Source organism: Acomys russatus, chromosome 2 (genome assembly GCF_903995435.1).
Source record: "Acomys russatus chromosome 2, mAcoRus1.1, whole genome shotgun sequence".
Classification (NCBI taxonomy): domain Eukaryota; kingdom Metazoa; phylum Chordata; class Mammalia; order Rodentia; family Muridae; genus Acomys; species Acomys russatus.
In genome coordinates this window covers 12,684,822-12,700,537 of record NC_067138.1, presented here as the reverse complement: position 1 = coordinate 12,700,537, position 15,716 = coordinate 12,684,822, and the positions used below count along the sequence as shown (strand labels likewise).

General features: G+C 35.0%; 2 protein-coding genes across 3 annotated transcripts in view; one reads left to right on the top strand and one right to left on the bottom strand.

Moving 5' to 3' along the window:
* The window catches only part of Zc2hc1a (zinc finger C2HC-type containing 1A), a 40,813-nt gene extending 39,446 nt beyond the window's left edge, over positions 1-1,367 (top strand). For both annotated transcript variants that reach the window (XM_051158454.1, XM_051158462.1), the window contains one exon: positions 954-1,367. In XM_051158454.1, coding sequence (XP_051014411.1) covers positions 954-1,119 — 166 coding nt within the window. In that variant the 3' untranslated portion in view covers positions 1,120-1,367. The remainder of the gene's footprint in view (positions 1-953) is intronic.
* An 8,976-nt stretch (positions 1,368-10,343) lies between these two features.
* The window catches only part of Il7 (interleukin 7), a 38,498-nt gene continuing 33,125 nt past the window's right edge, over positions 10,344-15,716 (bottom strand). The window contains exons 4-5 of the mRNA XM_051158443.1: positions 15,185-15,316; positions 10,344-11,477 (exon numbers count right to left, since the gene is read on the bottom strand). Coding sequence (XP_051014400.1) covers positions 11,370-11,477; positions 15,185-15,316 — 240 coding nt within the window. The 3' untranslated portion in view covers positions 10,344-11,369. The remainder of the gene's footprint in view (positions 11,478-15,184; positions 15,317-15,716) is intronic.

Sequence of the window (15,716 nt, the reverse complement as noted above, 5' to 3'; positions counted from 1 at the left end):
AATTTCTGTGTAGTATCTGTCATGAAACCTTTATAGGTTCAAGCTTTAATTCTTTTTCATGATGTGTGGCTGGAGAGGTGGCTCATCAGTTAGTAGCACTGGCATCTCTAACAGAACCTGGGTTAAAGTCCTAGCACCTACATGGCAGTTCGCTACTGTCTCTAACTCCATCTCCAGAAGCTCTGATCCCTGATGCCCTCATTTGACCTACACAGGTGCTGGGCGTGCACATGGTGCCCAGGCAAACACTCATAAAATAATAGTAAACCTTTTAAAAAATAGCCATGATGTAACCACCTTCTGGCTTTTAACATGCATTGTGGAGTTTGCTAATGTTCACCATGAGCACATGAATAGTGACTTTTAATGTCTTTATTGCATCATAAGAATTTAATTAAGATAAAATACAAATTGGGAAATACCACCTTTGGCCATAACGTGTGGCCAGGGAAGATCTGGAACCTAAAGGGCTCCATCTGCCCAGGGTTGTGTTCCAGTTTTATGGTTAAAAAAAAAAAATTTTTTTTTAAGAAAGGATATTGTGAATTCCTTTTCCTGTCATTTAGTAAAAGCTGACACATGCAACAGAAGCATGGTTGCTTGTGCTTATTATCAGAGGTTCTCTCAGGGAGAACCACTTGAGATTACGTATTTTTCAGTTTCTTGTTGTTATTGTTTTGTTTTGAGACAAGATCTATATAGCTCAATTGGACAAGAATTCACTTTGTCACAAAGCTGGCTATTTGCTTTTACCATCCCATGCTAGAATTACAGGGGTGTGCCACTGTGCCGGGCCCAAAGGTTGTTTTATCATTTGAACTAGAGGAATGTTAAAATTCACACTAAGGTTTTAGTTCCTGTAAATTAATTACTTCCTGTTCTTTACTGGGTCATGGTAATAGCTGCTGATGTGAGTGAAATTGATTCCTGCACTTCTTTCTCTCCTTCTGTAGGCCAGATGGAGACTATTCATCTTCTACTAATGGTGGAAACATTAAAGGCGTTGAGGGAAATTCATCTGGACACTTACCAAAATTCTGCCATGAGTGTGGGACAAAATACCCTGTTGAGTGGGCAAAGTTCTGCTGTGAATGTGGCATTCGAAGAATGATTCTGTGAACAGAATCTCAAAAGCTTAGGGACCAGTTTTAGAATTTAATGATTACTGCTGCTTTGACACCCAGGGCACTTCTTCTAGTTATGTTGTGCTAAAGCTATTTACAATACCCTTTTCCTTAGTCTTTGGAACATAGTCCTTTGGCTGTATAGTGTGTTTATATATATGTATGTATATATATATTCTGTATATAATAAATCTCATTCCTCCAGCCTGTGCCATTCAAGGAAATACTTAAGTATGTGTTAAAAAAATAAGTTGTTAAGAGATTCTTGTCTTAGGTACTGCCCTTCGGTTGTTTAAATACATTAGTATACTTGCATAAGCTCTCCCCCTCTAATGACGAGCCATGCAAGCTTTAGGATATTTACATCTCTGAACAAGAAATCAGAAGAGATGCTGTTATGTCACCTGTAGCATCACAGGAGAAAGAGATACTGGAGATTCTGTGTTGAAGAGAATGTTGTTTAGTCATTATCAGTTGATGTGAGATCATTTTCACAGCTGAACTCTTCAGCAACTACTGTTTAAATGCCTAAAAAATGACAAAAAGGAAGGCCTGAGATCCATGTTGCCTGCAATTTCATGGATTATTAATTACACAATCTAGTTTAATATACATATAATTCTCATCCTGTGAACATGTAACTATGCAATCTCCTTGTCACAGATGACTGAGCATATAAATGCATCTTACTCTGGTTATAGCTGAATGAATAATTATCTCCATCTTGGACACATTTTCTTTCCACTTTCAATTGTGTTCTGAGATTTTACTTTTCCTTCTTTAAACATAACTTCTTTGAAGAATAGTTTTAGTTTACTACTACAGTCTGCAGTATTAAATATATAATTATTTAAGGCACACAGATTTTTTTGTAATATCTGACATATTAAAAAGTTTTATTTCTGTGTATGTGTTTATAAGAAATTAATGCATTTTAAAACAAATCACCCATGCAATAAATAATAATTGTGGTACTTATTAATTCTGAGCATGCAAATGAAGCTTTTTTTAGTTCCTCATGGTTCATATAGTTTAAAGTACATTAAAAAAATACCTAGTTTTTCCTGTTACATTTTCTTTAGTGCTAAATGTTAAAACACCATACATAATATAGTGAAAATGTACTGAAATGTTTTACATAACTAGCATACATAAGCACAGCTAAAAAGTATATTTTCACTTTCACTTGACTGAAATATGTCACTTTTGGTATAACAGCACTTACTGGTAGGTTGCCTTGGCAGATATGTCCCTCAGTCCTATATAATCACTGTTCAGTTGATTCTGAACTTTACCTTACAAAGGTATCAGGAGCATTTGTGTTGGTATATTTCCTTCTTGGTTTTGTTTATGATTAAGGATGAATGTAGAAATTATTCATTTTTTAGAATTTAATTTCTGAAATTTATTTACTTCGTGTTTTATTTTACTTTGGGAAGGGATTTTAAACTTGAGATAATGAGTTGTTGTTTGTTTACCTTATATATATTTCTTTCTTGTTAGATTTCCCCCCTTTTTTATTCTGTTTGGTCGTATTGATAAACAAATTCAAAACTAGTCAGCTTAAGTAAGCTGAAATGGATTTAGAAGACTAAGAATTTAGTCTTAGATTTAGATTTTCATTTTAGTAACTTTCTTTAATTGGTTAGACATAGCTGAAGAACTCAATTTGTCAATTTGTCTTTATCTAGGAATGAACACAATTTCTTTCAATTGTGTTTTTACTCCGTGTATTCTACTTAAATGTGGGTAGATAAATCGGTTTTAAACAAATAAGCACGTTTGTTGTCGTTGGCTTCTGCAGTAGCAAGTAAGTATTAAAAGCATAGTACCAAGAGGTAAACTGTTCAGAGGTATTCTGTTCCTGAGTCCAGAGATCACTGTAAACAATAACTCTGTGAAATACATATGGAACATGTTACAAGTTTTTTTTGTTACAACGTTTCTGTGGTCCATACTTCACTCTCATATTGATGTGTTGTGCAATAGTTTTCAGCAGTCTTTCTGTGTACCATTCATTCGTATTTATTTGCACAATTATTTGCAAGTGTGATAGAATGAAAAATGATTGTAAGATTAAGTTAAAATATAAAGTTGCTTATGATTATTCTGAAAGTTGTTCAGTTGAAATAATAAGACCATGTGATTGCTGTTGTCTCTTATTCACTTTTTTATTATAAATGATATATTCATTTTAAACCAATAAAGACACAAAACACAAATTATTGCTTGTATATTTATTGATATCTTTTAGAATGATAAGAACAGACTAAACATAAAGTATTAGAATATCTTTTTTTCTACCATAAGATTTTTAAATTGCTGTTTCTGCCTTTAAGAAAATATTTATTACAAGTTTATAGGTATAGAAATACTGTTTTTATACTCCCAAAAATTTAAAATTAAAAGCAGTAATATTCTAGATAAATACTACACAACTTGATAGAAAAAATATTTGTGATGATAAAGGATAAACCATACTTAAACTTTAAGACAAGTGCTATGTCTAATGGCTATTATACACGTTTCATCTGTATTCAGTTTTTTTCCTAGGCTAAAAAGAAATGCTTTCTTACTAGTATTATAAACTCAAGGACTAAAAATCTAATAGGAAAAAACCAACAGAATGACTTCATCAAAGTCCTTGAGTATTTATTTAAGCTGAACTACATGTATTTATACAGTAAAGTACATGTATTTTTAGTGCTGAGGTCAGTTGACTTTGGAAATGGATTACAGTATTGAGTAGATCTTGGAAAATGTTAAAGTTAGAGGTAGAATGCTTGTTCTATTTTTACTTAGAAACATTTTCATTACATATTGAAATGCCCATTATTTACTTTTTCTTATATGTGAATTGCTCTTGTTGCCACTAGAGGGTGCTTTTGTACAATTTATTATTACTAGGTTCCAGTTTAGGTTTCTCAGAATTTTGATTTCTGAACCATGAAATTGCAGAGATTTATAAGTAATTTTTTGTGGCTTGTGTTAGTGGGATTTTAGAGATCCCTACATTGATCTTAGAGAGCTAGCTTGAGCTATTTGGAGCACCTCCATGGGAGTAACTGAAAGGAATACTTACTGTCTATTGCCTGCTAGCTATTGCTTTAGTGTTTCACCTTAGTCATGTATGAACACAGCAGGTAAAGATAGCAAATTTGATTTAATTGCTAGGAAAGTTTATTTTTAAATTGTGCATGAAATACTTTAGTTATCTTTAAACTGTACAAATAAAATGCATGAAATATATTTATTATATTTAGCTTGCTTGTACTAGAATATTTGGTTTCATTTAAATTTCACACATATAGACTCTCAGTGAATATATACAATGTTTTACTCTTTATGAAGCAAGTAAAGAGGATTATAATTTTCAAGATTAGCCATTCAAATGTGAATCTTATCTAAAACTGCTGCTCCTTCCATTGAATCCAAACCTTGTTAGGTGTAAGTGATACCTTTGTGAACTAGTTAATCTACTTTATTTTTGCAGTAGTGTACGGTGAAAAATGTTGTTTAAACCTAAGTAAAATTCTAGTGAAATTAAATAATTTTTATGAATTTTACTTGAGACTTTTGAAAAACATCTGTACTCTTTTTCTTCTAAGTGAGTTTTACTCTACTTGAAATAAAAATGAAACTTAGTTTGCCTAGCCAGTAGGTATTTGTCTTGCTACTGTTGACTTAGGTATTATGCAGCTTTGAAATAATTTCAAAATTTTCTCCAATGTTTTTGTCTCAATTATTTTGGTCAAGAAACATACTTTTAAAAAGCACAATGTCATTTTGTTTCTCATCCTCCTCAAACTTACACTTCTTATAGCGAAATTACATGTAAACCTCACAAGAAATGAGTTTTAATTTTTATTTTAAACATTTAACTTCTCAACTCTTTGTAGAGATGCCAGTTAGCTAGTATTTCAAGATAATAAAACAATTTTGGGAGTATAGTTTACTCTGAGATAAAAATCAAAACATTGTTTAGGCGAGCAATATGTTCAGTGACCTTCTCACACTTTGTTTATCTTGGTCCACTTAGTAAATATTGTCATAATTTTCTGTGTCTCTGAAGTAACTGATGCTCTTTGATGCTGTTACCAGAAGCTCTTTAATATGGATAAGAGACTTGAAGACTCACCCCCACCCAAATGACAGAAGTAGAAGACAGTGAGCAATATAAGAAATTAAACATTGCCCAAGTAAACTTAGAGGTGAAACAGTTGAGATGTGTGGTAGTTTTAAACCTTATTATCATTTATAATGAACATTTTTCGTTCATATGGCTAGTCTCATTTGAAAATTCTCCTGAGATTGGTGAGTTTTCTCGATTAATTCTTGACATCTCTAAATCAGTCAGCTTAGTTTTCCATCCTTTCTTGTTAGAGTGTGACTTTGTCATTAGGGGACATCTGAGCAGATCTGTATGAGGATTTTCCAAAAGAGGAGAACTATAGAAGATGATATTCATTGTGTGTGTGTACACATATAGGTGTGTTGTGCTCTATAGATATGTATGTACTTGTGTAAATAGTCAAGGGACTTATTAAATTTATTTTCCACATCAGAGGCTGAATCTGTATTCCCATCAGAGTTCATGTTGGAGTGGAGTCCTACAGGGCCCTCCATAGGCTGGGGAACTATGGAAGTGAGTCAGTGATGCAGCTCCAGCCCAGTGTTAAAGGCCCAACAGTCCATGGATGCTACTCTTGAAAGTTCACATTTAAAACTGGAGAATCTGGAGTCTGATATCAAAGGATCCATGACACTAGTAAAGCTAAATGATTAAAAAAAAAAAAAAAAAAAAACCACCTCTACTAAAGAATCTAGCATGTGCATGTCTGCACACTATTCTTTTTCTTTTTTTTCACCCAGGGCTTCAAATAGAACCGTAGACAATTGAGTAGTGCTGCATGCCATAAAGGTGGCTTGTTTCCACCCAGCACACTTACTGATCATGTGTCACTAGCTTGGGATCAACCAATATGGTCGTACCTCATGGCTCCCTCCTGTAGTGTGTGGTTCTGCAGATAGTACTTAAATTGATACTGTTTAGTAAGAACCCTGTACAGTATGGTGAACCAAGGTACCTTCCCCTTCTTAAGGATGGTGCTAGAGAATCGCAAACTGAATTTTTAAAAACTATCCTGACTGTATTTCTATTGATACTCAGGACTAATTTATTAGATGATTATTGGTTCTATATGCACAATCTTTGCCAAGATGTATGATGCTAAGCAAGCTCTTAGTATATTATGTACTTAGCTAACATAATATGTAAATTGTTAGGTACAGTGAACGAGAAAGTAAAAAATCATGGCAACTTTGAACCTTTGACATTCTAATAGAGGAAGATTGAAAATAAGATAAGTAGAATTTATAGGAGGTTGTGACAATGCTATGGAGAAAACCCAGGTATGGGGCTGATTTGAAAGAAGATGGGAAACAGAATCAAAATGAGTTACAGTTTGGGTAAGACATGTAGGAACCATTTCATTGAGAAAGTAATATCTGAGTACAAAGCCTTCAACCAGGGTGAGCTAGCTTTTTATGCTCCTGTTTATTTACCTTAGCCTCTACTTGCTTCCATCAAAGACTATTCACTATGCTTGAAGCGTGTGGGAAGCGGGTACTTCCATAATGGGGTGAACATTGAGGGAAAGGGTGGGCAACTGGATGTAGGAGCGTGGCTTAGGCAGTAGAATGCTTGCCCAGCACACACAAAGCCCTGGAGCCAGTCCTTCCAGTGCAGCATGAAATACGTATAAATGGCATGTACTTGTAATCCAGTAGAATCTGGAAAGGAAGTCTTCCTTGGCTGCATAAGGGGTTTGAGTCCAGGGTAGGGTATATAATAAGCCTTTCTAAACACCAAATAAAAGCAAAGGCTGGACTATGAGGTTGACTTGTTCAGAATAAGATGGGGATAAGAAAATGACATGATTTGAACTAGGCATGTGTTCTAAGTGGTATCTAGCTGGTGAGAAGCAAAAATAGTTGTCTTGTTACTTAAGGTAGCTGATTGTATGACTCATAGTGTTTGTTTTTTAAACAAGTGTTATGCTATAAAACTTAAAGATGTAAAATGAAGTTTCATTTCCCCACCCTATAGTACTTCCCTCAGCCCACTAATTTCTCATTCTTAAAGTATTACCATTAAAACACTATTTGTTCCTGACCTGGATATTTTGTCTTATTGTGGAGGCAAAGTTTATTAATTTATTATGCTTTTTTAATGTTGTACTAAATGTTCATAAATGAAGACACCTTTCTTACTTCATTAATTTTAAGATAATTTTAAAGGGACTCTCATAGGTTGGGGACAGAGATCCCTCCAATCTATGTTAACTTGAGGAAAAAAATTGCAACAAATTGCATGTAGAAATATGTTAATTCTCTTAGTTCAGATGGATGTCTGTTCTTCACTCTGGTACTATTTATCCTTCCCCATGCCTTCAACTTACCAATGCCCAAGGTAACTTCACAACTTTATTTCATATTTATTTAGTGCAGGTTGCTCATTAAAAATATAAACTACAAATAGCTGAATCTTACTATGTTGATCAGGATAGCTTCAAAATCCAGGACTCAGCCGGGTGATGGTGGCAGCGCACACCTTTAATCCCAGCACTTGGGAGGCAGAGGCAGGTGGATCGCTGTGAGTTTGACGCCAGCCTGGTCTACAGAGCGAGTCCAGGACAGCCAATGCTACACAGAGAAACCCTGTCTCGAAAACAAACAAACAACAACAACAAAACAAACAACAATCCTGGTCTCAAAGAATCCTCTTGCCTCAACCTCTTAAAATTTACATCTGTTTTCCTCACTACTTTTATATCCAGATATTGAATGGCAATTTTCACTGCATCAGTATGCCTATCTTTTTGTTGTCTTGTGTTATAATAGTTTTATAGATTCTATTATTGGCTCAAAGGTAAACTGAAAATTGTTCACAGAAAGTAATATTTACAACTCAAAAATACCTTAAGGATTTTTAAGAGCAGAAAACTATGGGTCCAGTCACTTTAATCTTAGTTTGTTCTAGAGTTACATAATACTTATGTTTAACAAATAACACTTCATTATAGAATACTTGATCTGAATTACTTAAATGGGTTTTAATAAGATGTTGGCACAATGCATTTCATCTGATTATTCATTAACCATAACTTTTCCTATGAGCTGCTTAATAGCAAAAATGATACATTTTTTCAGAGGACATAAAACATTTTAAGCAAACTAACTATTCATGTAGTGATATTTAAAATAAAGTACTAATATAGATTTTGTTAATTCACAATGTCCTATGAACAACTCAAGGAACAAAGCTAACAGTACCTAGGACTATCATAGAACCAATAATAGCAAATAAGGAGTTCAGTGGTGCTTAACATTTAAACAGAGTCTACATAAAGAATGATAAAGGCCACTGAACTTAAAGACAGACATGTGTTTTGGTGAAATTTTAATAGTAAGACTCATGAAATATCTTGAAACCATGTATAAGTGAAAGCATAGCCTAGGATAAAGACTTCAGGCTCAGGTTTACCATGATTCACCTATAAGGGAATTACCAGGATGAAGAAAGGTAGGCCATTGAGAGATATTAATGTATTGATACAGTTAGGAAAAACAAACCAGTATTGGTGCTTTGTTACCCAGCATGTTGACAACACTGTACATTTCAAATATCTAACAGAATTTTGAATGGTTTTCACCAAAAAAGTAATATTTGAGGAAATAGATATGCCTTCCTGGATTTGAGTACTACACAATATATATATTCATTCAAAACAGTATATGTTAGGAGTATATTACAGTCTTTTTTATCTTTTAACAAATAATTATCTTGTGCCAGGGAGATACATCGTTTGGCCAGTAAAAGAAATTGGTACACAAGCATATCCCTGTAATTGACATAAAAAAGCAGGTGCACACATCTGTAATTTACTGGTCTCTACTGCAGAGATAGGAGGCAGAGACAGGATAGTCCAGAAACTCAGACCAACCACTCTGGACCAACCATAAAACAAGAGAGAACCTCTCTCAGAAGGTGGAAGGTGAGAATTCACTCCCTAGACCATCCTCTGACAGCCATATGCCATTGATGTTGTTTTAATTTTTTTCTGTTGCACTTATACGGATGAAGGTTTCCTGGGAAAAGCTTTAGAAAATGCTCATTAATAGCATTTACATACATATTTGGTTAAAAATATTCAGTTTAAAGAGACAACTGTATAATTGTGGAATTAAAATAAAGATAGACTCACAGATGCTCATTGACCAGACTCCGGCCTCTATCCACTTTTCTAGGGGCTCTTAAACAATGAGGAGACACAGCAAAGAAGTGTGGATAACTTCTAAAACATTTAGCACCCATGTGGAATGAATGGTGGGAACAAAAATTTCTACCTACAATTAAAGTCTTTCATGAATAAATAATAAAAACCAAGGAAGAAATTTTAATAACTTTTAATAAGCATTTAAAAATGATATCCGTGGTTTTGCCACCATCAGAATTTTTTCACTACTGCCAGGGAGCATTGCAGACAGCCTTGCATTGCAGGTATAGAGTTTACCTGTAGACATGAAAATGCCCTCAGTTCCCTAATAGCTTACCCATTTTACTACTTTTTCAAAATAAAGGACTACCACTTAGTAGATCTATTTTATAATGAAAATATAATCTACTTAGCAAAGTCTCTGAACAATTTGAGAGAACTGCCTGGGCAAATGGTGGTGATTATGAAACAAACTAAACATTCATCTCTTTTCTCAAAACTATTAATGGCAGCTATTTGTAGCATTGAGAATGAACTTCCTATGGGTTAGGGAAAAGAGCAAGCAACAAGGCATGGCTACCACACATGGAAGGTGTCAGTGGAGCACTGCACATGTGATCTACAGATCAAATGGAAACATCCAGCATCCAGCTAGATGCTGAAGTGGTTGGAAGGAGCAAGAAGAATGTGAGTGCAGCACTTCATCTGTTTCAGAACTTTGGCCTCTGCAGGGTAGTGTTCCTTTCCCTTACAACCAGATGAAGACTGTAGCCTTCCAAAGAAGGATTTAAACAGGTATGTACATAGGATATACACAGATGTCTTTTAAAAGACATGAATTTAATAAAAAAAAATAGTGATCCTAACTGAGTATGTTAGCTCATGTCTGCAGTCCCATTACGTGGGGGTCTGCGACAGAGGCGTCACACCCAGCCTGAGGTACATATAAGACCCTAATGTAAAACAAAAATTAGTGTTTTCTTCTCTTAACAAAGTTGTAGGGTCCTAGTCTCATGCTGATTCTTGGTATGAGCGTGTCAAAGGATATGTGTTGAGTGAAAGTGGCATCAAAGGGCAGTGCATCAGTGAACACGCTTGAGATTAAGTGAACCTGACAGTGCTAATACATAGATTATTTATTTTAAAAAGAGGCACTATCCAAAGTAGGCAATTGGTAATGAATGAAAATATTTTTATATAGATAATGTCAAAATTAAATATATACATTAATTAAAGTCTAACATATATTATTCTTTTAAAATTATACTTCCCAAATTGAAATTTCAGCTATACAAGCTTTATTATACCTAAATGGCAAAAGTGACTGAATACTAAGGTTCAGTATCTTTGGACTAAGTGCATTTCTGTCTTTAAAAATATCTGCTATGCTCTTTACTGAAGGTATGTGTTATACATTCATGTTTAACTACATTTCTGGATATGTGTCTTAAGTGCCTTTAGCTTTTTTTTTTTTCTTGCTGCTGCTGTTGCTGCTGCTACTGATGCTGCTGCTTTAAGGTAAATGACCCCTGTTTTCATGAGCAATTCCATCACTGTGAGTCCCCCAGCATCTCCAGTCACAGGATGATAGTTCTACTCCTCAGGTGGCTCACCAATGCATAGTGAGCCATATTGTCATTTTACTAATAGAACAATAGTGGCTTTCAATCATTTTAGCCTTGATTTTTGTAGACTTGATGTCTTTTGAAATATTTGGAAAGGTTTAAGAAGTGTTGCTGATGACATGGTTACTTTACAAAATCAGTGCAGTTGACGCATGTCCATATGTTGATGCTGACTGCAGCAATCAGTTGCATTGCTCATGTCCATCTTCTAGTGCCTCGTTGTGGATTTCCCAGCTGCTCTGTTCATTTGACCAGGAGGCATCCAGCAACTTTTGGGAGGATTTTAACCCCTCAAATGTATAAACCAGTAGATTTTTGTAGGTTACTACTGCATGTCATGTTTATATACTGCCATTCAAAATTTTATTCCAACAAGTTTTCATCTCTCTCAGTAGTCTCTTTAGGAAACATGGATCATTCTTTTTCTGTTCCTTTACATTTTTTTCTTCCTAGGAAATAAATTTGTAAGATGTAGTTTAATACTTTAATAAAATGAGTTTCAAAATACTTGCTTTTTATTATTTCCATCACATTAGATTATGGTAACTAGTCATAATATACCAGAATGAAGACCCTTGCATGACATCTTAAAACTGTGACCTATGATGACAACCACAACAGGAAAATCAAGGCTACTGTACTTAATGTTTATATAAAAATTTACCCTGCAACAGTGTACACGATAGTCGAAACTTTGATAAAAGATATATTTTTACATAATTTAATTGAAGTTTTATGTGAAAAATAAATTTTTGAAAAGATTTAACACAAAATTTTAGATTAATAATACTATACCTGATTCAACTAGTACCTTATGATCTTCTAAAAAGGTCTTAATGCTTAAAAACTATGGCTACTATCTGCCTCATAAGTGTTTTTTGTTTTGTTTTGTTTTGTTTTTTTTTTAATGATAGAAAGTCATTTACTTAACAACGATTCTTTTACAGGCATATAACACTAACAAATTTGCATACCAGTGAGCCAGGTGAGCTTATTTGTTTGTTTTTACACAAACAAATCTTAGATGAATATTTAACAATATAGCATGAACAACACATAGCTTAAGTTTTTCGGAATTGATCATCTTTTGATTTTATAGTTTTCACTGCTGAGATCACCTCTTCGTGTGAATACATATGCATAAGTGGTGCAGATGTGTTCAGAACCATTTCAGAAATTGCTGAAAATTCTATCCTAAGCCCAACTCAGACATCAATTTAAAATTCAATCTTTCCACGCCGTTCAAAGATACGTCAATCTGGTACTCACTTGCTCAGGAACAATACTAGGAAAATACTAAAACTCTGTTTTCCATGATTGAACCGTAGTGCTTCTACACGAGCAGGATGCGGTGCACGTGTGCAAAAGCACTGTGATTCCTGAGGTATTGTGGCCTCAAGACTGAGCTGTAGTGCTAGCACAGTACTTGCTGGCACACGGCGGCATGACAACATGTGCACTGTGACGTTCTGTGTGTGTGCTCTGGGAAGCTGTGCAGTGCACCCCAGGGACTCCTTGAACTTACTACACACAAGATTTAAATTATTCTTTGGATGTTGAGCATTTGAGAATCTCCTGCTTCTCAACGGCACATGACTGCCACACTCAGATGTACAGCCCATGGGACCGCAACCCACAAGTTGTTTGAAAGTTGAAGTTTTTTGTGCTTAAGAAGTTCTACTATGCCCAAGATCACCTTCACAGAATTCGCCTTTGTTTTTACATGTAGATATCTGGGGACTGTTGGCAAGAGGCAGGCCAAGGTGAGAATTGGACCTTGTGTTCACATCTGGGCTTCATCTTGTAACCATACTTGGATATTCTTTGAAAGAACTGGAGGGCTGTCCAAGAATGCAAGGAGGATTCTTCAACAATGAAAAAACATTATAGTGGTGACAATGCTTTGTAAAAAATTTTTTAATATTAGTTTATTTTTGTTACATCTCAATGATTATCCCATCCCTTGTATCCTCCCATTTTTCCCTCCTATTTTCCCCTTATTCTTCTCCTCTATGACTGTCACTGAGGGGGACTTCCTCCCCCTGGATATGCTCATAGGGTATCAAGTCTCTTCTTGGTAATACGTTGTTTGTTTCTCATCTAAGTAAGAATTTTTAAATGCTGCCAGTACAGTGTGGAGAGAGATGCCTGTACACAGCAGGTGCTGGAGAGCAATTGTGTTCCTCTGAGCCGTGTGACATGGTTCTTCACTCAGTGGAGAGTCACTTCATGAGTATTTTCTAGATCAGGCATTATTGTCAGTACTTCACATATTTTACTTTATTCTGTCTGCTTGATAAACCTATGGCGTTGATGGTTTTATATCAGTCTATAAATAAGGATAAGAAGCCAAAAAGAGGTGAGAGCCAGTGTGACACAGTCATAGCGGATACATTGTGAACTCATCTCTTTTAAGTTAGTCACAAATTACTGTCTCTAGCAGTTATATAATTGAGTCATGCAATCACGTAACTTTTAAATAACTTCAAAGAGATTATAACAGATTTTGAAGATAATATGGGGAAATTTTCATTAACATTTTCAGTGCAGTTTTAAAGTACTCATGGAATTTCACTTGACTAAGTTGCTGTACTTGAGTAGGGGGAAAACAATTGGTACTTCTATCATATTAGTGTTTGGTGAGTACAATGCCCGTAGGTTCCACATCTTTGGATTTAATCAGTTGTAATCTAGACATACTTGAAGAAAAATGTTCCTGTACTGAACGTATGTGAAGTAATTTTCTTGTCTTTATTTTCAAACTACACATAATGACCAAACATTCATCATTGACGTTGCCGTGGGGATTTTCAGAAGCTTATATGCAATTTAGATTATACGGGAAGATATGTGTAGGTTATATATGGAAACTCCATTGTTTTCTGTAAGTAATGTGAGCATTGACAGAATTGTGTGTAAGATGTCCTGACCGTTAACCATTAATGGTGATGTACAATGATACATGATGTGGAAAATGTAGGTGGAAATAAACCTTGTTTTCAGCTCTGAAATTCTGGAGATGCAAATATTCAAACTTTCTAACTTCTTGGATACAGGCCATTGACTTATTTATGTTGCCCCTAGTTTGCATATTTGTGTAATTTGATTTTTTAAATAAATAAAAACATAAATATTTTGTTTCATTTATTTTCTTTTTTTTTGTTTTTTTTACATATACATTTATATTATTACACATATATGCAATAACCTGCAAGAAGAACCATGAAACAATTGGGAATTATATAAATGTTATATTCATAGTGTTTTGGCAATTTGTATTTGGCAAGCTTAAAGAAAACATCTTTCCTATCTTAGTGTATCTAAAATTCTGAATATAAATCAGTATCTATCATATCTCATCTTTATCAACTTAAAACATCTACCTAGACCTAAACATCTTAAGTCATGCACAACTAAGCTAATCGTAAAACTAAACTATCTGGTCTTCAACTCCATCAGAAACTTGAGAAGGAATAAAATTAATTACCTAAGTATACAGAGAGTGCAGGTTAGCAGCTTCCCAAATGAGATGACAGAGACAGTTTCCTGCCTGAACAGTCACCCAAAACTCTATAACTTTGGAGCATCTTCTTCAGTCTTCTGGCCCAATATATCTGACAGACATATTTGTGAAGCAGGAACTATTGAGGACTTGCTTACCCTGTCTTGCCAGAGTTTGGCTGTCTACTCTGCCTACATCCAAGCTTGCCCTTTTTTATTCAGAATTCTGTCTAGCAGAAACGACATTTTACCCAGTGGCTTGTTTGCCACATGTACTTTGAATTTTATACTTCAAGTTGGAATGCCTGTGGCTTCCTAATACAGTGTATGCAGTCTCACCCTTTCTGTGTTGCTCAAACAACTTAACAATATTGGAAATATATAAAAGAATTCATCATCCACAAAGCAGCATGGCCATTGTTCAGTGTCCCAGACTGGTTAAAGCAGGTTCCAATGGACTTTCTCACTTTGCATCGAAGGCATGAGTAGCTTTCTAAAGGCTGAGGCTTCCTTTTAGCATAAGGAAAATAGATCTCGACTTAAAGTGGTCAGCAGCACGTAGAGATCTGTGACAATAAAGGTGTCCACCAGAGAATGACAGCATCCTAAGCAGGAATAATGTATATTTGGTTCACAGAAAACCAAACACACTTACCTTGCTTGTGCAGTTCACCAGTGTTTGTGTGCCTTGTGAAACTGCTAGTAAGTGGACATTGAATTCTTCACTGATATTCATTTTGAGAAATTGCGTCAACTTGCGAGCAGCACGATTTAGAAAAGCAGCTTCCTGTTTGAAGGAAAAAAACAAAACAAAACAAAAGGGCTATTAACCTAAGGCTAGAGCCCTGTCAGTAATACTCCACCTCCACCCCAGCCTTCTATTCCGGTTAATCACATGACTGACAAGTAACAGGAATGAAACTGTGGCTCCAAGGAGACAGAGAACACAAAGTGCCTAGAATTTGGTTTAATGATTATCTGACTTTCAAAAAGCCGTTTCTTCATTATGTACATGTGGCTTTATAGTTTATGGGTGAGCACATTACAAGACCATATATTTTTAACAGGCTAACCAAAGAAGAAGGCTGCTGGAAACACCAATGAGGAAAGGTATGTGTGGTTTTTCTTGCTACCATTTTTGAACACTCGAGCTCTGGAGGAATAGCTGATATTAAAATAAAAGAAAA